The sequence below is a fragment of the Salmo trutta genome, chromosome 38, assembly GCF_901001165.1.
Source record: "Salmo trutta chromosome 38, fSalTru1.1, whole genome shotgun sequence".
In the NCBI taxonomy this organism is placed as follows: Eukaryota; Metazoa; Chordata; class Actinopteri; order Salmoniformes; family Salmonidae; genus Salmo; species Salmo trutta.
Window position 1 is genome coordinate 4,872,526 of NC_042994.1, and position 24,459 is coordinate 4,896,984.

Consider the following 24,459-nt stretch of genomic DNA (forward strand, 5'->3'; position numbering starts at 1 on the left):
TTTTAGCAATGTGTAATGCTAATGCTAATAAAAAATGTCTCTTGTAATATGCTCTTTTGCTAACCTGTGGTCTGTTACAGTACTTTCCAAGGTAACACTCGACCCTACCCGTGTCTTCTGAGTGAGAGAAGTCTAGCCCCTCTAATCAGCAGCCAGGGTACTTCTGAATGAAGAGGTTTTGATAACAAGGTTTTAACTGCAAAAGCAGCATTCAACTTCCTTTGTTGCAAGACAAATAGGGCCTTTTAAGGTCAATGCTGTGAGATTTGCATATAGGAAAATACTTTTATATTGGATATATACATTTCCAACTCCATCACAACATACAGAAAACAAATGAGACATCTGTACATTCCCAACACCATTCTTTTGGGGCAAAATTCAGGCCCAGAGATTTTCCCAATCAGCTTTAGGAAAGGCCCTAATTATATGAATGAGAAATCACTACTGTCTCTACACCTTAATTACTCATTAATGTCAGAGAAGGCAATAATCTTTACAGGAACAAAGGAACCAATTAGATGGTATTCTCTGAATTACTACAGTACGTCGGCTAGAAACATCCGTGATTGCCCAGGGTATATTGCAGAAACTTCCTGTGGACTTCCTCCAGACAGACCTATTGTTACATATATGATTCAGGTTTTTCAGGTTTGAAATACAGTTTGAGGTGGTTGAGTTGGTTGAGTCATACCGTTTCGTTTTGATCATCTGTCATAAAAATAGTGGGTTGAAAGAAAGGACAGTTCTTGTTCTCTCTCTGGGAGGCAGGGCGGATTTTATTGAACTGATGCTTTGAGTAACTGTAGAAACTTTGACAGCTGATCTGATTCCATGAAGTCCACTTATACTTGTATTTGTTCTACAGTTTTGGTGTATCCTTTAGCTAGCCAAAATTAGACTCACATAGCATTCTAATTGTGATTCTATGGTTCAGACTTCCACAGATTTATAATGTGCACTACTGCTCCATTGGTGTATTTTTGCTCAGGCTCTCTCTCCCAGCCTGTCTGACCCACATGTGTCTAATGCTGTCTGCTACCCTCCTACCCTGCCGATTAATGGTATTTTCTCACAGATGATAGCGCACAGGCTTAGTGGTGTAAGGGTACACACACACATGCGCATATACACACAACCGTGCACTCGCACACACACTCGCACACACAAACACACACACACACACACACACATATGCGTCCTCTGCCTCTGATTTGTCTCTGCCTCCCTGACTCAAATCCATGAGTCACCAAAGGAACAGATTACAGATGTAAGATCTTAATTTGATCACTCTTTTGTGGTTGAGAATTTTGAGATTCAAAAAGGCTTCTGCCGTTTCAAATATTCACTTTAAAATGTCAGAATTGATTTCCCCTAACAAATAAATGTCTCAACTGCTACAAAAAATGTCCATTATTTATAATCCACATAACAATTCACATTTCCTTTGAATTATATGTGATCAGAGAAAAAGGGAGACACTCTTATAATGGGAGTTTTTCTGTTGTGATTTCTGCTACCATAGTTTCCATTATATGATGATTATGCTAGTAAAGCACCGGTAACTGAGAAGTTGAGACTAGAAAAGGACAGACTGTCTGGGAGAGTTCCTGCCTGTTCGATTACTGCCTGCTTAGTAATGCATAGGGCTTTAGCTCAGCAGGTTAACACAGTCTTGTGACATGCATGAAACCTGGATTTGAACCCAGAAGGTTTGAACCTATAAGCAATCACGACCAACAGACTGGCACCCACGGTAAAAATAAGGATCCTGAAAATTTAGATTTCCATTATTTATCCTCCTCATTATGATTCATAATTTAAAGAGGAGTTTAGATAGAGAGGTAGCTATCTCCTAGGTTTAAAGAGGAGTTTAGATAGAGAGGTAGCTATCTCCTGATCTTTAAAGAGGAGTTTAGATAGCTACCTCTCTATCTCCTGAGGTTTAAAGAGGAGTTTAGATAGCTACCTCTCTATCTCCTAGGTTTAAAGAGGAGTTTAGATAGAGAGGTAGCTATCTCCTGATCTTTAAAGAGGAGTTTAGATAGCTACCTCTCTATCTCCTGAGGTTTAAAGAGGAGTTTAGATAGCTACCTCTCTATCCCCTCCTGAGGTTTAAAGAGGAGTTTAGATAGCTACCTCTCTATCTCCTGAGGTTTAAAGAGGAGTTTAGATAGCTACCTCTCTATCTCCTGGGGTTTAAAGAGGAGTTTAGATAGCTACCTCTCTATCTCCTAGGTTTAAAGAGGAGTTTAGATAGCTACCTCTCTATCTCCTGAGGTTTAAAGAGGAGTTTAGATAGCTACCTCTCTATCTCCTGAGGTTTAAAGAGGAGTTTAGATAGCTACCTCTCTATCTCCTAGGTTTAAAGAGGAGTTTAGATAGCTACCTCTCTATCCCCTCCTGAGGTTTAAAGAGGAGTTTAGATAGCTACCTCTCTATCTCCTGAGGTTTAAAGAGGAGTTTAGATAGCTACCTCTCTATCTCCTAGGTTTAAAGAGGAGTTTAGATAGAGAGGTAGCTATCTCCTGATCTTTAAAGAAGAGTTTAGATAGCTACCTCTCTATCTCCTGAGTTTTAAAGAGGAGTTTAGATAGCTACCTCTCTATCTCCTGAGGTTTAAAGAGGAGTTTAGATAGCTACCTCTCTATCTCCTGAGGTTTAAAGAGGAGTTTAGATAGCTACCTCTCTATCTCCTAGGTTTAAAGAGGAGTTTAGATAGCTACCTCTCTATCTCCTGAGGTTTAAAGAGGAGTTTAGATAGCTACCTCTCTATCTCCTGAGGTTTAAAGAGGAGTTTAGATAGCTACCTCTCTATCTCCTGAGGTTTAAAGAGGAGTTTAGATAGCTACCTCTCTGTCTCCTGAGGTTTAAAGAGGAGTTTAGATAGCTACCGCTCTATCTCCTGAGGTTTAAAGAGGAGTTTAGATAGCTACCGCTCTATCTCCTGAGGTTTAAAGAGGAGTTTAGATAGCTACCGCTCTATCTCCTGAGGTTTAAAGAGGAGTTTAGATAGCTACCGCTCTATCTCCTGAGGTTTAAAGAGGAGTTTAGATAGCTACCTCTCTATCTCCTGAGGTTTAAAGAGGAGTTTAGATAGCTACCTCTCTATCTCCTGAGGTTTAAAGAGGAGTTTAGATAGCTACCGCTCTATCTCCTGAGGTTTAAAGAGGAGTTTAGATAGCTACCTCTCTATCTCCTGAGGTTTAAAGAGGAGTTTAGATAGCTACCTCTCTATCTCCTGAGGTTTAAAGAGGAGTTTAGATAGCTACCTCTCTATCTCCTGAGGTTTAAAGAGGAGTTTAGATAGCTACCGCTCTATCTCCTGAGGTTTAAAGAGGAGTTTAGATAGCTACCGCTCTATCTCCTGAGGTTTAAAGAGGAGTTTAGATAGCTACCTCTCTATCTCCTGAGGTTTAAAGAGGAGTTTAGATAGCTACCTCTCTATCTCCTGAGGTTTAAAGAGGAGTTTAGATAGCTACCTCTCTATCTCCTGAGGTTTAAAGAGGAGTTTAGATAGCTACCTCTCTATCTCCTGAGGTTTAAAGAGGAGTTTAGATAGCTACCTCTCTATCTCCTGAGGTTTAAAGAGGAGTTTAGATAGCTACCTCTCTATCTCCTGAGGTTGTTGTCACTGATTGTCTGGTAGTGAAAACAATTCCTTTTCTTAGCAGCACAGCCAGTCACTTATCAGGCAGAATCAGTCTTCACTAGTCAAGGTAGTGGGTTAGGCACGGTCAAATTATTCTCTCAATTCAATTCAAAGTGCTTTATTGGCATGGGAAACATACGTTTACATTGCCAAAGCAAGTGAAATACATAATAAACAAAAGTCAAATAAACTATATAAAATGAACAGTACACATTACACTCACAAAAGTTCAAAAAGAATAGAGACATTTCAAATGTCATATTATGGTTATATACAGTGTTGAGTGTTTGATAGCTGTGTGAGAAGGTAAGGGGGAGGGGGAGACAGGGCAGGAGGGGAAAAGTAGTAGTTTATTTCACCTAGTAGTTTATTTCTACTACTAAAAGTAGTAGTTTATTTCACCTTAATTTAACCAGGTAGGTCAGATGAGAACAGGTTATTTTACAACTGCGACCTGGCCAAGATAAAGCAAAGCAGTGCGACAAAAACAACAACACAGAGTTACACATGGGATAAACAAACATACATTCAATAACACAATAGAAAATCTGTATGCAGTGTGTGCAAATGAAGTAAGGAGGTAAGGCAATAAATAGGCCATAGTGGTGAAATAATTACAATTTCGCAATTAACACTGGAGTGATAGATGTGCAGCTGAGGATGTGCAAGTAGAAATACTGGTGTGCAAAAGAGCAGAAAATTTTTTTTGGGGGGATGAGGTAGGTAGTTTGTTGGATGGGCTATTTACAGATGGGCTGTGTACAGCTGCAGCAATCAGTAAGCTGCTCTGACAGTCAATGCTTGAAGTTAGTGAGGGAGATATAAGTCTCCAACTTCAGTGATTTTTGCAATTCGTTCCAGTCATTGGCAGCAGAGAACTGGAAGGAAAGGCGGCCAAATGAGGTGTTGGCTTTGGGGATGAACAGTGAAATATACCTGCTGGAGCGTGTGCTATGGGTGGGTGTTGCTATGGTGACCAATGAGCTGAGATAAGGCGGAGCTTTACCTAGCAAAGACTTAGAAATGACCTGGAGCCAGTGGGTTTGGCGGCGAATATGAAGCGAGGACCAGCCAACGAGAGAATACAGGTAGCAATGGTGGGTAGTATATGGGGCTTTGGTGACAAAAAGGATGGCACTGTGATAGACTGCATCCAATTTGCTGAGTAGAGTGTTGGAGACTAATTTGTAAATGACATCGCCGAAGTCAAGGATTGGCAGGATAGTCAGTTTTACGAGGGTATGTTTGGCAGCATGAGTGAAGGAGGCTTTGTTGCAAAATAGGAAGCCGATTCTAGATTTAATTTTGGATTGGAGATGCTTAATATGAGTCTGGAAGGAGAGTTTACAGTCTAGCCAGACACCTAGGTACTTATAGTTGTCCACATATTCTAAGTCAGAACCGTAAGAGCAGTTGGAGGCCATGGAAGGAGAGTTGTATGGCATTGAAGCTCGTTTGGAGGTTTGTTAACACAGTGTCCAAAGAAGGACCCGATGTATACGGAATAGTGTCGTCTGCGTAGATGTGGATCAAAGAATCACCCGCAGCAAGAACGACATTGTTGATATATACAGAGAAAAGAGTCGGCCCGAGAATTGAACCCTGTGGCACCTCCATAGAGACTGCCAGAGGTCCGGACAACAGGCCCTCCGATTTGACACACTGAACTCTATCAGAGAAGTAGTTAGTGAACCAGGCGAGGCAGTCATTAGAGAAACGGTGATTGACAGAGTCCAGTTGCTGCGTGGGGTACAGAGCTGTTGGCCGGGTTGGGGTTGCCAGGTGGAAATTGTGGCCAGCCATAGAGAAATGCTTATTGAAATTCTCGATTATCGTGGATTTATCGGTGGTGACAGTGTTTCCTAGCCTCAGTGCAGTGGGCAACTGGGAGGAGGTGCTCTTATTCTCCATGGACTTTACAGTAACCCAAAACGTTTTGGAATTAGTGCTGCAGGAAGCAAATTTCTGTTTGAAAAAGCTAGCCTTTGCTTTCCTAACTGACTGTATATATTGGTTCCTGACTTCCCTGAAAAGTTGCATATCGCGGGGACTATTCGAAGCTAGTGCAGTGCACCACAGGATGTTTTTGTGCTGGTCAAGGGCAGTCAAGTCTGGAGTGAACCAAGGGCTATATCTGTTCTTAGTTCTACATTTTTTGAAAGGGGCATGCTTATTTAAGATGGTGAGGAAGGCACTTTTGAAGAACAACCAGGCATCCTCTACTGACGGGATGAGGTCAATATCCTTCCAAGATACCCGGGCCAGGTCGATTAGAAAGGCCTGCTCGCTAAAGTGTTTTAAGGAGTGTTTGACTGTGATGAGGGGTGGTCGTTTTACCGCGGACCCATAGCGGACGCAGGCAATGAGGCAGTGATCGCTGAGATCCTGGTTGAAAACAGCAGACGTGTATTTAGAGGGCAAGTCGGTCAGGATGATATCTATGAGGGTGCCCATGTTTACAGATTTGGGGTTGTACCTGGTAGGTTCCTTGATAATTTGTGTGAGATTGAGGGCATCTAGCTTAGATTGTGTTAAGCATATCCCAGTTTAGGTCACCAAACAGTACGAACTCTGACGATAGATGGGGGGCAATTAATTCACATATGATGTCCAGGGCACAGCTGGGAGCTGAGGGGGGTCTATAACAAGCGGCAATAGTGAGAGACTTATTTCTGGAGAGATGTATTTTTAAAAGTAGTAGCTCGAACTGTTTGAGCATAGACCTGGATAGTAGGACAGAACTCTATCTCTACAGTAGATTGCAACTCTGATGCCTCGAAGCTATAGGATGTGTCACCTTCCTCCCTCCTCCACAACTGTCCCACCACAGCCCTCCCTCTCATATTTCTCTCCCTACCCAATGGGGAAGAGGAAAAGACAGTCACCCCCCCCCCCTTAAGCACACATAAACACACACACACACACACACACACACACACACACACACACACACACACACACACACATACACACACACACACATACACACACACTCATACACACACATATACACTAAAAAAGGGAAGTTAGATGGTGGCTACAGACAGTATGAGTCACTCACTTCGGCTCCATCGCCAGCCTCAAGAGACAACGTTAAAGGAAGGATGGTATAGAAGAGAGAGCAAGAGAGAGAGAGAGAGAGAGGAAGAGCGAGAGAGAGAGCGAGAGAGAGAAAGAATGTCAAAACCCCCAGCTGTCTGCCAACCCACCTGTCAACTCATCCCCTAGACAGCCAACTGTAGGCCTATGTCTCATTTAAAACTCCCACAGTGGCAGCTACATGTCATTGTTCAAGACTTACTGTATGTGGTGTATAGCACTTTGATGATTGCATACTTCTTCACCCCCTGATAGTTACATGGCCTAACCGTTGTGGTTTCTTACGTAAATTGGAAACAGTGTTATTTCTGAGTCAGATCAGACAGAAGGTTTGTTGTGGTGGTTTCAGTAGGGGGGCATCAATTCCATTCTGTCTGTGTGACATCCTACTTTTGATAAATCCCCCCAAAACTCATGACTTCTGTCTGTGTGACATCCTACTTCAGATAAATCCCCCCAAAACTCATGACTTCTGTCTGTGTGACATCCTACTTCAGATAAATCCCCCCCCCTAATTCATGACTTCTGTCTGTGTGACATCCTACTTCAGATAAATCCCCCCAAAACTCATGACTTCTGTCTGTCAGAATATCAAGTGTAATTTGACTTGACTGTTATAATGAAGCAATAAGGCCCGAGGAGGTGTTGTATATCTCCGTGTTGTGTCTTGCCTGGACACAGCCCTTAGTGGTATATTGGCCATATATCACAAACCCCAGAGGTGCCTTATTGCTATTATAAACTGGTTAACAACGTAATTAGAGCAGTAAAAATAAGTGTTTTGTCATACCTGTGGTATACTGTCTGATATACCACGGCTTCCAGCCACTCAGCATTCAGGGCTCAAACCACCCAGTTTATAATGACATTTTAAATATAGCATTGAAGCTACTGTACACCCAGCACAAAAACCTAGCGATTAAAACACTAATGGAAACCGTTTACTGTTCTTATTCCTCTTTAAAAGTAAAAGGGTCGAGGGAACACAAATATATGTTTCTATGACGTAATGACGGTACTGTAGGTGTTACCCAGATAGGATCTGTCTTTTGTGTTTGTCTCATGCTATGTCAAGCCTGCCACAAATTACAAATCCATTTCTCGTACACTCCAACACCTGCTCCTGATGACGACAGAGAGTGTGTGTGTGTGCGCGTGCGTGTGTGTGTGTGGGGGGGGGGGGTCCGGAGAAACTCTTCCTATGACGTGGATGTGCTCCAACCCCCCACCTCCACCTCCCCTCCATCCCTCCCTCCCTTCTCTGGGTGAGTGGAGCTGTCTGTCTATGTGTGATTAGGGAGGTAGGAGTAGACCGGTGCAATCTGTGGTCCTGCTGCCTTTAATTCCGGCTGAGTGGATTTGGCTTTCTGCCTCCCACACAGGTGAAGAGAGGGAGGGAGGGAGGGAGGGAGGGAGGGAGGGAGGGGCAGAGCTGCAGGGATGGAAGAGGGGTGGAGGGGGATGACACAGAGAGTAGAGGGATAGAGTCAGAGAGAGAGAGATGGCAGGATAAGAGAGAGGGATAAGGCAGAGGGAATGACACATCCATCCCTCCCTGACACAGGATAGAGAGAGAGAGAGAAAGAGAGAGAGAGAGAGGGAGAGGGAGAGAGAGAGAGAGAGAGAGAGAGAGAGAGAGGGAGATTATTTTGTTCCGATTCTTTAATAGAACCTCTTTATCTCTGTTGCATCTGTGCTGTTGGTGATCTCTGACATGGTTTCCCTCCACTGGACCCTGTGTTTCCTTCAAGCGTCGGCCATTTTGTATTAATAATAGCTTCTGTTGTTGTGAAGTTGTGTAGAACGATGGTTTGGGTACAGGTAAAATCCCTTTCTTTACTTCCTTATTTTCCCTAAGACGCTTACAGAGGTTCTTGCAGTCACCAAATGATTTATAGTTCATATTCAATCCTCTCCCCCTCTGTACACACTTTCACACATCACACACAATCGCATGGCACAACACAAATGTCCAATTGTTTAGTGGAATGTTTTTGAGCTGGTAAGGGAATGTACTTCCTCCAACAACAAAGGCTGGCTTGCCCTTCTCTCCAATCTTCAGGAAATGTTCCAGAAAAGTTGAAGGTTGTTATTTTCAGCGGCTGACCGCTTTTCACACCAACGTTTCTGTGAGATGATGAATGTCGCTAACTAAATAAATAGGTCACAACAACAACAACAAAATAAAGGATACTCTTGGTGCAAGTCGTGTGTTCAATTGAAAACCTCTACAGCAGACCCCTCTATTGCAATAGATGGCCGACAGTATATGGGTCTTTCTTGTCTCAGTGTCCTCTTGAAATGATGACAACACACTGACAAAGAAATAACCAATGTCAGTATTTGAATGACTTTTTCACAATGTCACTCACTGCTTCCACTAAGTTTGCCCTCCATCCTTTTCTTGGTAGCTAACTGAAACCCAGTTCTTTCAGATACTGTCTCTACATTACGTATAGTCTTCCTCAATGCAGGCACGGATTAGATTATTTGCACTGTGCTCTGAAGTTTATGAGCCTAGCTCGTCTGACTCATACTAGGGACTTAAAACTCTATTCATAATTCCTCCTTGAAGTAGCATTAAAGGCCCACTCCGTTATTTGAAAAACAACAAAATGACAGTCCAATAAAGCTGAAAGATGGGGATAAAGAATTGAACCACCAGCCACTGTAAAATTCATGGATGGAGCTATGGATGCAGGGGCTGACAGTCCATTATGATCCATAGGCTTGAGTCCCAAATGGCACCCTATTCCTTATGTAGTGTGCACTGCTTTCTCCCAGGGCCCATTGGGCTCTTAGTCAAAAGCAGTGCACAATATAGGGAATAGGGTGTCATTTAGGACATTGATCCAGACTGACTTATACCATGGAGCTTAAACCTATATTGATTTCCTCCTAGAAGCTGCATTGAGGACTTCAGTATGAGGCAAACTCAATCTCGGCTAGCGCCTCACCACTGCTCCATCCACTCACCAAGTCTATTCATCTGTCTGTTTCCTTTTGCTGTAAGACGGCTTATATGTATATTTCTGGGAGGGTAGGGTGATGGGCGGGCAGATAGAGATGTGGGGGTTTGGAGGGGTGTGACTGACAAGCAACCCTAGTTGCTAGGGGGGTGGGAAAGGGGTGGAAGACATGCTTTCAGGGTGGAGTTTTTTACTCTGCAATCATAATGTTTAATACTTTGTATTCATGTACAGTATATATACATATATATACAATATACACTGAGATATACACACACTTTGTAGAAAGAGGACCGTAGCTTTGGAGGAGTAATATTGTTCTGTATATTGGAGAGGATATATTGACATATGGCAGCAAGACAAAGGGTGATAGTTCAGACAGTTTCCAATGTCTGTCAAGTCTTTGTAGAATTCTCACAGCTCGGAGTGGTTTTCAAATTTCCCCTCAGTTTGCCCTGTAAAGTCTGAAATGGCACCCTATTCCCCATATAGTGCACTACTCTAGGGATCCCATAGGGCTCTGATTAAAAGTAGTGCACTATGTAGGGAATAGGATGCCATTTAGAACGCAGCCTCTGACTAAAAGCGGAAGTTGACAGAGAACTGACTAAGCACCAAAGTAGCAGTGTCAGTGATGCCTCTGTTGTGGTTATGGCACTAGTACACCACAAAGACACACAACATAGTGTAGAGAACTACCAAAGTATTTACTTTCTCTTCTGATCAAAGAGGAAATAGGGACAGGGTATTTCAATCCATCAATACCACGCTTTCACTTTTCTTTGGGCCATTTAAGGATACCGTCATTATTAACAGATGTACTGGAGAGTTGAGTCTGCTGCACTGCAAAATGATTTTTTTTAAACTAGCTGATAATGTTGACAGAAAATAGTGACGCGTCGGCTGATAATGTTGACAGAAAATAATGATGCAGAGGGCTGATAATGTTAACAGGAAATCTGTCGCCACCTGAGGCCCCTGCTATTTCTATTTTCACAGAGCAGACTTTCTTTCTGAAATTTCTGAACAACAGAGGTGGATAAAGATGAGACTTTATTTTCTTCTTCTCCTCTATCCCCGTCTCTCTCTCTCTCTCTCGTGGCTCTCTTGTGACACGGGAGGAGCAGTGGGTGGAATCTAGGATGAGTCAGTCAAGTTTCTGGTGTGTGTGTGTGTGTGTGTGTTTTCATCTGTTATGATATCTTGTATGTTCTTCTTTTATTTCCAGTTTGTTGTGCTATTCTGAACCTGTTGTTACTCATAAGAGTGACTCCCTTTCTTGGGTAGCAAACCATCACTTTATAAAGTATAAAACCCTTCATTCCATGGTAGTATTATTATCAGAATTGTTAGTTGTTGAGAAATTCCCACTATAAACATTGTATTATTAGCTCGGAAGGGGTCAGTTTGAACATATTGTACAACAGTCGATGTCTCCATACTAGTTACTGTAGTCATAAAAATGGCTCCCCATTAATCCACATTGTTAGTCACGACCAACCCCTCTTAAAGAATGTATACAAACGTTCCTTGGAACTACTATCAACATTCCTTAGAATAGCTATTGTTAAAGGGCATTCAAATCAAGATAAAGAGAAAATTACCGGAATTCCTAGGGACCACTACCAGATTGGGAAGAAATTCCTTGTTATGATTGCAAAATCCCCATCAGCAATACATTACCATTTTTGGAAGGATTCATTTGGAACACACATTGTACAGCAGTCAGTGTCTGCGTCCCGAATTGCACTCTATTCCCTTTTTTGTAAGATTGTATTATTTATTTATTTTATTTTTTAAACGATACAAGACAAGACATACACAAACAACGACATCACACCTGCCCAGACCCACCTCCTCACACACCCATCTCCAGCGCCAGCATCACTCTCCGCCATACGGCCTCAAACTGCACCAACAAGATCCCACACTGAAGGAGGGAAAAAGGGCTGCCTAAGTATGATTCCCAATCAGAGACAACGATAGACAGCTGCCTCTGATTGGAAACCATACTAGGCCAGTTAAAGAAAAAGACAACAAAGAAATATATCACATAGACTGCCCACACCCTGACCTAACAAAATAGAGAAATAAAACGTCTCTCTCAGGTCAGGGCGTGAATCAAATCAAATCAAATCAAATTTATTTATATAGCCCTTCGTATATAAGCTGAAATCTCAAAGTGCTGTACAGAAACCCAGCCTAAAACCCCAAACAGCAAGCAATGCATGTGAAAGAAGCACGGTGGCTAGGAAAAACTCCCTAGGAAAAACTCCCTAGAAAGGCCAAAAACCTAGGAAGAAACCTAGAGAGGAACCAGGCTATGAGGGGTGGCCAGTCCTCTTCTGGCTGTGCCGGGTGGATATTATAACAGAACATGGTCAAGATGTTAAAATGTTCATAAATGACCAGCATGGTCAAATAATAATAATCATAGTAGTTGTCGAGGGTGCAACAAGCACATCCGGTGAACAGGTCAGGGTTCCGTAGCCGCAGGCAGAACAGTTGAAACTGGAGCAGCAGCATGGCCAGGTGGACTGGGGACAGCAAGGAGTCATCATGCCAGGTAGTCCCGAGGCATGGTCCTAGGGCTCAGGTCCTCCGAGAGAAAACTTCCTGTTTTTAAGTATATGTTTTTTTCAAGATGATTGATGAGAAAGGTATCGTCCAACCCATCGGGTATGTCACTGCACTCTCATATACCATGTCTTGAAAAATGCAGACGCTGGCTTTGTCCCAAATGGCACCCTATTCCGTATGGGCCCTGGTCAAAAGTAGTGCACATTAATGGGAAAATGGTGCTATTTGGGATGAAACCATTGTCTTCATAACTGTAGTTGTCCTTAGAGTCACACTCCCTTTGTTCTCTCTTGGTTGTATGTCACTGCCCACTGTGCAAAAACTGGTTGAATCAACATTGTTTCCACGTCAATTCTCCCGAATCAATGTGGAAATCAAATGTAATCAATCAGTCATCAACGTGTGGGCATTTCGTCTTTTTTTCACCCAACTTTTAACCTAGGTCTGATGAGATGGTGAAATGTTATGTTGATTTAACGTTGCATTCGAGTTAGTTGACAACAGTGGAGCTAAAGGAGGAAGGGCTTGTTGTAATGGCCGGAATAGTATCAATGGAACGGAGTCAAACGTGGTTTCCATATGTTTGATGTTTGATACTGTTCCATTTATTCCATTACAATTAGCCCTTCCTCCTATAGCGTCTCCCACCAGTAAATCAAAACTAGACGTTGAACTGATGTCTGTGCCCAGTGTGTGACCATTAACCCCCACTGCTAAAGTATGTAACCAACATTCCTCTGAATTACTACCAGTATTCCTGGCAATGAGAAATTGAGATATTGAGAGGAATTTAGGTAGACATTCCATAGCCCATAGTGTTATCATTGTGACATGGACGGAATGGGCCAGGAATTGGGCCGGACATTTCTAATACAGCCCCCGCTCAGGGCCCACGTTGTTAGACAAATTACAGATGTAGGATCTTAATTTGAGCCAGTTTTCTACCGCAGGGAAATAATCATGCAGCAACAGGAAATGTGAATTATTATGTGGATTATAATTAATGGACATTTTTTGTAGGGGTTGATACATTTTTCATTAGGGTAAATCAAGTCTGATATTTTCAAATGGAAACTACAAACTTTAGTAGCCTTATTAAACCTTGAATACATTACGAGTTTTCATTTTCTGCTGTGCAGGAAAATTCTCAGCAACAAAAGAGTGATCAAATTAAAATCCTACATCTGTATGATAGTTTTTTTTACAAAGAAATCCCACACAGACAGCCCAAATGGACCAGCCCATCTGGCCTTTGCCCAAACTGCCCTATGACCAGTCGGCCCCTGGATTGTGAAATCCCCAACATCAGCAACACATTACCATTTTGGGAACAATCCTTTAGAACACACATTGTCCAACAGTCAGCTGAGGTGAGTAATCGTGTGTTCTTATTGGGGGAAATGGTGTTTTGCCACAGGAATTTGATGGGTTGTCAGAGAACCAGGAAGCACCTGTGTGTTGCACAGGGACCTGTCTATGTGGCGGCCATGGTGTGGGAATCTTTTTATAAACCCCATGATGGAAGTATCTATAGTTCTTAACTAGTAGAAAGAGGAGGAAGGGAAGCGCTACTAAGGTACACAATAGTAAATGTTGGTAGACAGAAGGTGCTCTTTGGTAAAAGGGGTGAGTTGGTCATCAAAAAGAAAGGAGGACCAAGGCACTCTTCATATAATTGATTAAAATGCCTTTATTAGTATGGCATGTTCAATAGAAACAATGTTTCTAAAAATCCACGACGAAGGCCATGCAGCCGAAACGCGTCGGATTTTTAAAAACAAAAAGAGGAAAGAGGAAGCCACTGGATGCATAGGCTACATACCACCACTGTGTATGTAAGTGTGTGAGTGTGCGTGTGTGTGTGTGTGTGTGTGTGTGTAAAAATGTATGTGTGTGTTGCTATATTCTTTCAGGAAGTCACTTGATGCGTAGGCTACACATACTACCACTCCAGAGAGAGAAGTGATTGTTTACTCTCCTGTAAATAAATAAACATCCGTAGCTTGAACAAATTCAGAGGAAGAGAGACCATGTGAGACGAATGATTTGGTTACATTGATTGAAATCTCAACCAAGTTACCCAGAAACCCAGTGCATTTTCATGGAATATTGTTTGTCGGGACATTGACATGTCATTGAGCCTGTCTGGAGTGACAATGCTCCATGCAGGCATGCCTAATCAAACAAAGCTTAAGTGTTAGAGAAAACAAATACTATTTGAACCAACGTCTGCTTCCCGTATGTCCTGATATATGTGTTGTACATAAGTGAAGTATGTCCTGACATATGTGTTGTACATAAGTGAAGTATGTCCTGACATATGTGTTGTACATAAGTGAAGTATGTCCTGACATATGTGTTGTACATAAGTGAAGTATGTCCTGACATATGTGTTGTACATAAGTGAAGTATGTCCTGACATATGTGTTGTACATAAGTGAAGTATGTCCTGTATTTTGGATTTTGTGTATGTGTGTGCAAGGAGCTGCAGTATGTTTCCAGAAAAATGTCAGCTAAAGGGACAATAAAGTATTCAATCAATTAACACTAGGCCTAAACGGTTATCACTGTCATACTGTCTGTAGCTTCAGTACATTACATTTAGTGTATCAGTCATTCACAAAAGACCTCCCTGTAAGAAGGATTAAGGCCTGCATGGTCTGCAGACAACATCCTAAACATATTAACTACAACACTACACTGAGGCATGAATGAAACCAAGGCAATCCATATTAGCTACAGCACGTGCACTGAGGCATGGGTGGGTGCGTGCGTACGTGCGTGTGTGCGTGCGTGTGTGTGTGTGTCGAAGACTAGAGAAACGGATGGTGGATGGTGTGAGTGCTTCCCACTCCTCAGTAAGTGATGTCACGGCCCAAGATTAAGCAAATACTGCCTTACTGCCTGCTGTCTGTTCTGCTACTAATACTGCCTTACTGCCTGCTGTATGTTCTGCTTCTAATACTGCCTTACTGCCTGCTGTCTGTTCTGCTACTAATACTGCCTTACTGCCTGCTGTCTGTTCTGCTACTAATACTGCCTTACTGCCTGCTGTCTGTTCTGCTACTAATACTGCCTTACTGCCTGCTGTCTGTTCTGCTACTAATACTGCCTTAATGCCTGCTGTCTGTTCTGCTACTAATACTGCCTTACTGCCTGCTGTCTGTTTTGCTACTAATACTGCCTTACTGCCTGCTGTCTGTTCTGCTACTAATACTGCCTTACTGCCTGCTGTCTGTTCTGCTACTAATACTGCCTTACTGCCTGCTGTCTGTTTTGCTACTAATACTGCCTTACTGCCTGCTGTCTGTTCTGCTACTAATACTGCCTTACTGCCTGCTGTCTGTTCTGCTACTAATACTGCCTTACTGCCTGCTGTCTGTTTTGCTACTAATACTGCCTTAATGCCTGCTGTCTGTTCTGCTACTAATACTGCCTTACTGCCTGCTGTCTGTTCTGCTACTAATACTGCCTTACTGCCTGCTGTCTGTTTTGCTACTAATACTGCCTTAATGCCTGCTGTCTGTTCTGCTACTAATACTGCCTTACTGCCTGCTGTCTGTTCTGCTACTAATACTGCCTTACTGCCTGCTGTCTGTTTTGCTACTAATACTGCCTTAATGCCTGCTGTCTGTTCTGCTACTAATACTGCCTTAATGCCTGCTGTCTGTTCTGCTACTAATACTGCCTTACTGCCTGCTGTCTGTTTTGCTACTAATGCACTGGCATCCACCTTCTTTTCCTTCCTGTTATCCTGGCACCATGGATCCCTGTTTCACTTACGTCAAGCTCACGTTTTGGACTAGCTAAGGAGCAGAGAAGATTGAAGTCTTTTTTTCTCTCATTCTTTCTCTGTTTGTTTTTGTTTATTCTCTCTCTCTCTCTCTCTCACTCTGTCTCTGTGTGTGTCTGACAGAGAGAAAAATAGGCAGGCTACAAAGGAAGAGAGTGTAAAAGAGAGAGAGACTCACTGTCTTGCTTATCTTGTAGCATTATTCACATCTATCCATTCCCATTCTAAGACACATACACAATGGCACAGTCTATCTAACTGTTGTCTATAGCCTAACATACAGTATTGCATGAGTCCAGTAGTATGACATTTAAGCCCCATTAGCCCATAATGAGATTACAACCAGCAGATATTGCCTAAAACAGCCGGCTAAACATGCAATAACAGACAGAAGTTTACCTTGCTTTAGTCAATAGGCTACATAGTCCAATAGAGTCCTCTCTCTTTCTCAGACTATTATGTCAATCATTGATTTAGTTTCCTGATTCATAGACCTATAGGCTATCAGTGGGCTGGTGGTGGTGAGGTCAGGTGTATAGAGTATAGAAATCGAATCTAAATTGTATTTCTATTGTATAGAGTCAATAGTCTACCTTTAGTCTCTATTGGGGCAGGGGGCATTTCAGATATTGTTAGTTCATGACAACACGGATAATATCTAATGTCTACTCAAATATGAGAGGCATTCATATTATTTCCTTGAAGAATGCTGTTGTTATGGTTCCTAGGATGGGCAGTATAAAAATGAGAACGAAACGTTTGGATAGCCATGAGTAATAGTTAAGTCAAACTGAGGGCATAAATTCCCTTCACCCCAGACAGAGCGGGGTTAGAACGGTTAGAACGTAGTCAATACTCCGGTGTGGGCAGGCTCTCTTTTGATCATTCTTGTCGGTGTCCATATATGGTTCGTGATGTCACGAGCCGGAGGTTCCGTCGATATAAAACCGATCCCACCGTATCCCTTTGGAGGAAATCTAAGCAACTACCAGGTTCATTAGGGCGCGTTCAGTTTACTCGTCTCTGACGGCCCGTATACAGTAATTGCTTATAAAATAAAACACACTGTTAGAGGCAAACATGAAAGTCTCAAGCATAGATTGCCGTCGCCTCAAGAAGATTATCAGGAAGGAATGTGGAACCTCTCTCATTGTGGACTGTCGACCTTATTTTTCGTTCTCGAACTCTAATATCAAAGGCTCTGTCAATGCCAACCTGAACTCGGTTGTTGTCCGGAGATCCAGAGGAGGGCCGGTACCTCTTCAGTTTGTCATCCCGGATGAGAAAGCCCTGTTACGGCTGCGAGAGGGGAGCATATCGGCAGTGGTAGTTCTTGATGACCGAGCTCCTCACTGGCAGAAACTGAAAAAGGACAGTATCGCACAGATAGTGATTAACACGCTCAATAATCTGGCGAGTGGGACAAACATCTGTTTCCTAAAAGGTGAGAATTGTTACAAAATTCTGAAATCATTCGACTATAAAACTCTAAATCCATTATAAGTTTGTCTGGGTAACTTTTTCACTAAGTGTCCAGGGCTAATTCTCTGTCTGAAGCCACTTGAACACAATGTTTATTATAACCGATTTGGCTATGCTAATAAATTATGCTATTATAAAAACTATATTTTGGAGATAACATGAAATGGTTGACATTCAATATGCCTTATAACATCCTCCCTTTTTGTTTAGAAAACTGTATGTGACCCATATCCTCATATCTTCAAATCAACACATTTTTTTAAAAGGCCTTGGTATAGTTTTCCATGACCTATGACGCAAAGTCATTGTTTTATTTGACCGTGTTGTAGCAACCCTCCCATTTGAGCAATGCACTTCTCCGGTCGAGCTCTCCGAGAGATAAATGTAATGTGTGCGTCAAAGTAGTCCAGATGAGTCAGTGCGCGAAATGCTTGTGAGAACTCGAGAACATCATGACTGGTTGTTCTGAGAATGTTCTGTGTGAATGTTCACAAGGAAAGCATACATTTTCTAGCATTCGTTTCGAACATTTATACCTCTTCCTTTCGACTATGTGTCAGAACCATTCATTTAAAGTCTGTCAGATTGTCACCTTGTACTCATAGACCTAAATTGATTATTTTAATTCAAACGCAGATGAATTACGACGTTAGAATAAGGTTATATGACGTTATAATCCATTATAAGCACATCGTTTTCACAGCCTGGTATGAGCCCTAAATCTAGTTGCTGACATTCATGACGCACAAATAAACATTTGATCATTTTTTCAATGTTTTATTTAACCTTTATTTAACTAGGCAAGCCCGACAAAGCTGTCTTGGGTGTTTAATAATTTCTTTTAAAATGTCCCCTGATGGAATACATTCAATTGTAGGCTATTGAATTTCATTAAAATATTAAATGTGTTTTGTATTGTTCTGTGTATTTACCAGGGGGGTTTGAGAACTTCCATGGCCAGTACCCTGAACTTTGCACTGAGGTCCTGAAGCCCGTTGGCGTCGTCCAGAACAACGGAACCGAAACCGGGAAATGCAGGCCGAGTATCTCCCAATGCTGTGAGAAACTGGGCTCCAACCTCAAACCAGATTACGATCAGGTATGGAAACGAAAACAACTTCCTTTTTTAGCCTGCTGCCTATTCTTTCAGGGTTAGGTGGCTAGCCACTTCCCCTAGGTTGGGCTGGGGTTGAGGCTGTGGCTGCAGGGTTTTTGACTGAGTGGAATATCCCTGTTAGATAAGAATGACTGTTCTGTACTCGGTTTAGTCATACTGTCTTCTTGGCAATTCAAAATAGATTTATATAGCCGAATGTACTGTATGTTCAGAGATATTTGTGGACTTGATAGAGCACATTTAGTTTCATTCAAGGAAAGACATAAAAAACAAAAAGCCTACTCATAGGATTATAAAAGGCACATATTGTCTAGCTGATCTTAAATGTACAGCTGTACATTCATAAGGATAATATTTTGTCTATGGAGTCAGATATGTTACTGACCATTCTCAAAACAGTGGCCTCCACCATTCAACATTCTCTCCGACACACGCTTGATATTAGCTTTGACCTTCACTGCATCCCAGTCATCAAGAGAAGATGGCCACTAGTCAGAGACCCCCAGCTGACATCAGAAGTCCTTTTATAACCTTTTCATCCCTGACCTTTTCCCTACCTCTTACACCATCATGATAGGCTAACACAATCTGTTTACAGTACAGAAAATGTACTATTGCGTCTTGCACCGTACATACCTCTCAGTATCTCCGTTGATGTATGTACTAAAGGTGTAGGATCTTAATTTGATTACTCTGTTGCAGAATAACTTTGTAGTGTATTTGAGGTTTTAAAAAGGTTTCTGAAGTTTGTAATTTCCACTTTGAAATTTCAAATTTGATTTTCCCTTATGAAAAATGCATCAACCCCTACAAAAATGTCAATTTATAATAATCCACATAATAATTTATATTTCCTGTTGCTGCAGGATTATTTTACTGCTGTAGAAAACTGGCTCAAATTAAGATCCTACATCTGTATTTGAACTCTACCCCCCCCCCCATTGTTGTGTCTTTAGGAAACCCTGTGTGTCATGTACTGTATCTCTGCCACACTCTGTCTCTACCGCTCACAGATTTAATATCACTTTGTTGTGTCTCCCCTCTATCTTGTCTCACACACTCTGCAGTTCTTATGTCTAATATCTCCCCCCCTTTATTATCTACCCTCTCTCTTCAGGGCAAGCCGGTGGAGATCCTTCCTTTCCTGTACCTGGGCAGTGCCTACCATGCCTCCAGGCAAGACTATCTGAGTGACCTTGGAGTCACAGCCCTGCTGAATGTCTCCAGGAGGGACACCAGGCCCTCCAAGGGCCACTACGACTACAAGTGGATCCCGGTGGAGGACAACGTCACAGCAGATATCAGCTCACATTTCCAAGAGGCCTTCCAGTTCATTGGTGAGTGTCGTGGTCTGGACATTTTGTTCTCTCTTTTTTCCTGCCCTCTTCTCCTTTTTTTCAGATTTCTTCTCTTCTCTGCTCTTTTCTTTTTTCTTCTTCTCTCATGGAAAAGATAGGATTCCAAGTCCATTAACAGAGGGGATGGGGCAACTCAATTAAAATAGTTAATGGCTTCACTCCCCCCCCCACTGCCAATCTAAAAGGAGGACAGGCAACAACCTCTCACTAATCTGTTAGCCTCATCTGCCTTCCTTCCATTTCTCTCTCTCTCTCTCTCTCTCTCCTTTCACAAATCCCCAGATTGGCTTCATTCAGAGAACAGCTTCTGTGTGCTCCGTCCCCCTCTCCTCACTCCCTCCCTCCCTCCCCTACCCCTCCCTCCACCTCTCCCTCATCCCCCCCATTTTAAGTTTAAAAAGAGATTCTCTGCAATGCCGTCATTGCCTCCCGGCTCACAGTTAATCTCGGCTAGTGGCTTATTGCGGGTTATTACCGGGTGTGGTCAGTTCACTCAGTCAGTTTGTCAGTGTGACAAATGTTGTTAGCTAGCCTTACTCACTAATGGTGGGCGGAGGGTTTTTGAAGGAGGGAGGCTGTGTTCGCAGACAAAAAGGTACACAAAGGTTGTTTAGTTATTGTTAATCTGGGTCATATTCATTAGGGCAAACCGTAGCTAAATGTTTCGCAACAGAAAATGAAAACAAGCATTTATTGGTCAACTTCAGGTAGTGTTTCAGTCGTTTTTCTTCTGTTTGGTACCAAAGGAACTCAACCAGGATGCATGTGTTCAGAGACAGAGCCTTGAGGGAACAGAGAGTGAATGTGTGATAGAAAGAGGCTTGAAGTGTTGGATAATAGCGCTCACAAAGATGTTGAGCAGCCTGCACTTCTATTTATAAATGTAATATCCAGGCACAGCCGAGGACAAGCTTGAATCTCATTCTCACCCAACATGGAGGCCTCACCTGACCTGTATCAATGGTGGAGGTGTTGCTGTTGTTCTTCTTTGTTTTAAGCCCCCACATTTAAGCGTCTTTGCCTAAAGCCTGTAAGCATTTCGTAAGACAAAGAGGTGTCCTTCTCAGCCCAGGGCTGAATCTTCACAGAGGATGTCTCCTTGAAAAAAACATTATCTTCAATTAAATAAAATCCAACTGGATTTATCCCATGCACCAAATACAATTGGTGTATACTGTACAGTGAAATGCTTGCTTACGAACCTTTCCCAACGACGCAGAGTTTGAAAAATAATTATACAAAATGAAATAGTAACTAACACAAAAGGAATACAAATAAAATACACAAGAATGGAGCTATATACAGGGAGTGCCAGTACCAGATCAATGTGGAGCTATATACAGGGAGTATCAGTACCAGATCAATGTGGAGCTATATACAGGGAGTATCAGTACCAGATCAATGTGGAGCTATATACAGGGAGTATCAGTACCAGATCAATGTGGAGCTATATACAGGGAGTATCAGTACCAGATCAATGTGGAGCTATATACAGGGAGTATCAGTACCAGATCAATGTGGAGCTATATACAGGGAGTACCAGTACCAGATCAATGTGGAGCTATACAGGGAGTATCAGTACCAGATCAATGTGGAGCTATATACAGGGAGTACCAGTACCAGATCAATGTGGAGCTATATACAGGGAGTACCAGTACCAGATCAATGTGGAGCTATATACAGGGAGTATCAGTACCAGATCAATGTGGAGCTATATACAGGGAGTACCAGTACCAGATCAATGTGGAGCTATATACAGGGAGTACCAGTACCAGATCAATGTGGAGCTATATACAGGGAGTACCAGTACCAGATCAATGTGGAGCTATATACAGGGAGTACCAGTACCAGATCAACGTGGAGCTATATACAGGGAGTACCAGTACCAGATCAGTGTGGAGCTATATACAGGGAGTACCAGTACCAGATCAACGTGGAGCTATATACAGGGAGTACCAGTACCAGATCAATGTGGAGCTATATACAGGGAGTACCAGTACCAGATCAATGTGGAGCTATATACAGGGAGTACCAGTACCAGATCAATGTGGAGCTGTATACAGGGAGTACCAGTACCAGATCAATGTGGAGCTATATACAGGGAGTACCAGTACCAGATCAATGTGGAGCTATATACAGGGAGTATCAGTACCAGATCAATGTGGAGCTATATACAGGGAGTACCAGTACCAGATCAATGTGGAGCTATATACAGGGAGTACCAGTACCAGATCAATGTGGAGCTATATACAGGGAGTACCAGTACCGGATCAATGTGGAGCTATATACAGGGAGTACCAGTACCGGATCAATGTGGAGCTATATACAGGGAGTACCAGTACTAGATCAATGTGGAGCTTTATACAGGGAGTACCAGTACCAGATCAATGTGGAGCTATATACAGGGAGTACCAGTACCAGATCAATGTGGAGCTATATACAGGGAGTACCAGTACCAGATCAATGTGGAGCTTTATACAGGGAGTACCAGTACCAGATCAATGTGGAGCTATATACAGGGAGTGTTCAGATATTCACTCATTGCATCCAAATGTAAAACAATAGGCTTATTTCTCTTTATGAAGAAGACACATCCCAATTCCCTGAACCTCTGGATGAATGTGGTGGAGGTAGAATATTCTTCTGTCAACCAACCATTTAGCTGGAAATAGAGGATAAAAACAGCAGTCAAAAACATCTTTAGGCACCCTATTCCCTAAATAGTGCACTACATTTAACCAGAGCCATATGGGTCCCAGTCAAAAGTAGTGCAATATGTAGGGAATAGGGTGCCATTAGCCAGAGGATGGGTCATTAAAACACCCACAGGCTCTCTAGCTGCCTCTCAGAAAGCCTCCCAGCACTCCAGATGGGAGCAGCTTAATGATTCATTCATTTGGTTTTCACAGGATCGGAGCTGTCAGAAACCATCGCTGGCTGTTCCCCCCTGTGGCTCATACATGTGTGTGTGACACAGATAATCTAGGTGTGTGTGTGTGTCAGATAGAGTGTGGAGGAAGTGCATGTAATACTGAAGTAGAATAAGTTCCCTCCTCTCCCAGCCGTGGTGAACTTAGTATAGTACTGCTCAGCTCCCCCACAGGCACGTAGGAGAGAGAGAGACATGGTCTCGTGTGCAGCTGTGCAGGCTGAGTCAGTCAGCCCTGCCGCAGTGTGTGTTTCTAATGGGAGAGTGGTGACTGAGTGGCAGCAGGGCTCTTATAGGTTCTGTGTGGGCGAGAAGAGAGGAAGAGCGAAGGGGTGGGGAGGCAGGTGATGATTAGACACTGAAGAACAGGAATCAATCTCTGCATTCACAAACTAAAATAGCTCTGACAGCACTCGTTTCCAGTGAGAATTTAGCCAGAGTGGTTCTATTCTAGGATGCAGTTATCCTATTCAATTCTTCTATATTTGAGTTACACAGTGTAAGTGGCTATGTGGCCATACTTCATTTCTGACCAAATGTAACAATGTATTATAGCTCATGTTTATCATGTCATTAACGTAAATGTTACCGTTTTGTCTCCTCTCCAGATGGTGTGAAGCAGACAGGGGGTAGAGTCTTGGTGCACTGTGAGGCGGGCATCTCCCGCTCCCCGACCATCTGTCTGGCCTATATCATGAGTACCAAGCGGCTACAGCTCGAAGAGGCCTTTGACATCATCAAACAGCGCCGCTCCCTCATCTCGCCCAACTTCAGCTTCATGGGCCAGCTGCTGCAGTTCGAGTCTGAGGTCCTGTCTTCGACACCTATTACCACAGCAACGACCCCCGAAACCGCCACCGAACCCGCCACGCCCTGTTGCATCGGTAAAGAGACGGTCTCCTTCTTTGGGAGTTCGAAAGAGTTCACATTCAACAACAATAACTTTGACTTTGAACCTTCCACAGTTTTCGCCCCCCTCCCTACCTCCTTCCTCACCCCCATGCCTCTTCAGACTCCTCCACTCCGCCATTTTAAATTGAGCCCTTTAACTGCACTGCCTTAAGATGTGACTGTTTAGTAGGTCTCAGATTACTTGAAAAATAACAATAACAAAATACAAATAAAATGCTCTATTTGTCTGGTGCTGGCACAAGCCAGTAATGAAGTGGAACGGCTGGCTATACAGAAACAATGACTGAGAGAAGATATTGCGTTGATCGTCTATATGGGATTTTTCATTCAAGTTGGGAAAAGTCCCTGAAATTCAGACTACAGTCTTTGTTTGAACTTTGAACTGCAGCGTGAAACCACAAAGACTACTGCAATACATGCCTTAGGTTGATAATGTGATGTTTTGCCTATTCACATGCCGCATCAAGGCATTTTAACCTAATTTATTTGATACATCTTGTCTGTCTGATTGTCTGTGTTTTTTCTAAATACAAATGTGGATGCCAATAAATGTTTCCACCAAAAAGTA

The 24,459-nt window shown here is 42.7% G+C and overlaps 1 protein-coding gene across 1 annotated transcript; it reads left to right on the top strand.

The window, feature by feature from the left end:
* Positions 1-17,067: 17,067 nt before the first annotated feature.
* On the top strand, positions 17,068-24,459 carry LOC115178040 (dual specificity protein phosphatase 5). Its single transcript, XM_029739058.1, has 4 exons — positions 17,068-17,537; positions 18,511-18,674; positions 19,810-20,029; positions 23,588-24,459. The coding sequence occupies exons 1-4, from the start codon at positions 17,174-17,176 to the stop codon at positions 24,040-24,042; spliced, it is 1,203 nt and encodes a 400-aa protein (XP_029594918.1). The 5' UTR covers positions 17,068-17,173; the 3' UTR covers positions 24,043-24,459.

What these genes read in the sequence shown, in the direction of transcription:
- LOC115178040 (XM_029739058.1), top strand. Translation starts at nt 17,174, where the DNA reads ATGAAAGTCTCAAGCATAGATTGCCGTCGCCTCAAGAAGATTATCAGG. An exon ending in TCAAACCAGATTACGATCAG is followed by an intron (nt 18,675 to 19,809) that starts GTATGGAAACGA and finishes CTCTCTCTTCAG; the next exon opens with GGCAAGCCGGTGGAGATCCT. An exon ending in AGAGGCCTTCCAGTTCATTG is followed by an intron (nt 20,030 to 23,587) that starts GTGAGTGTCGTG and finishes TCTCCTCTCCAG; the next exon opens with ATGGTGTGAAGCAGACAGGG.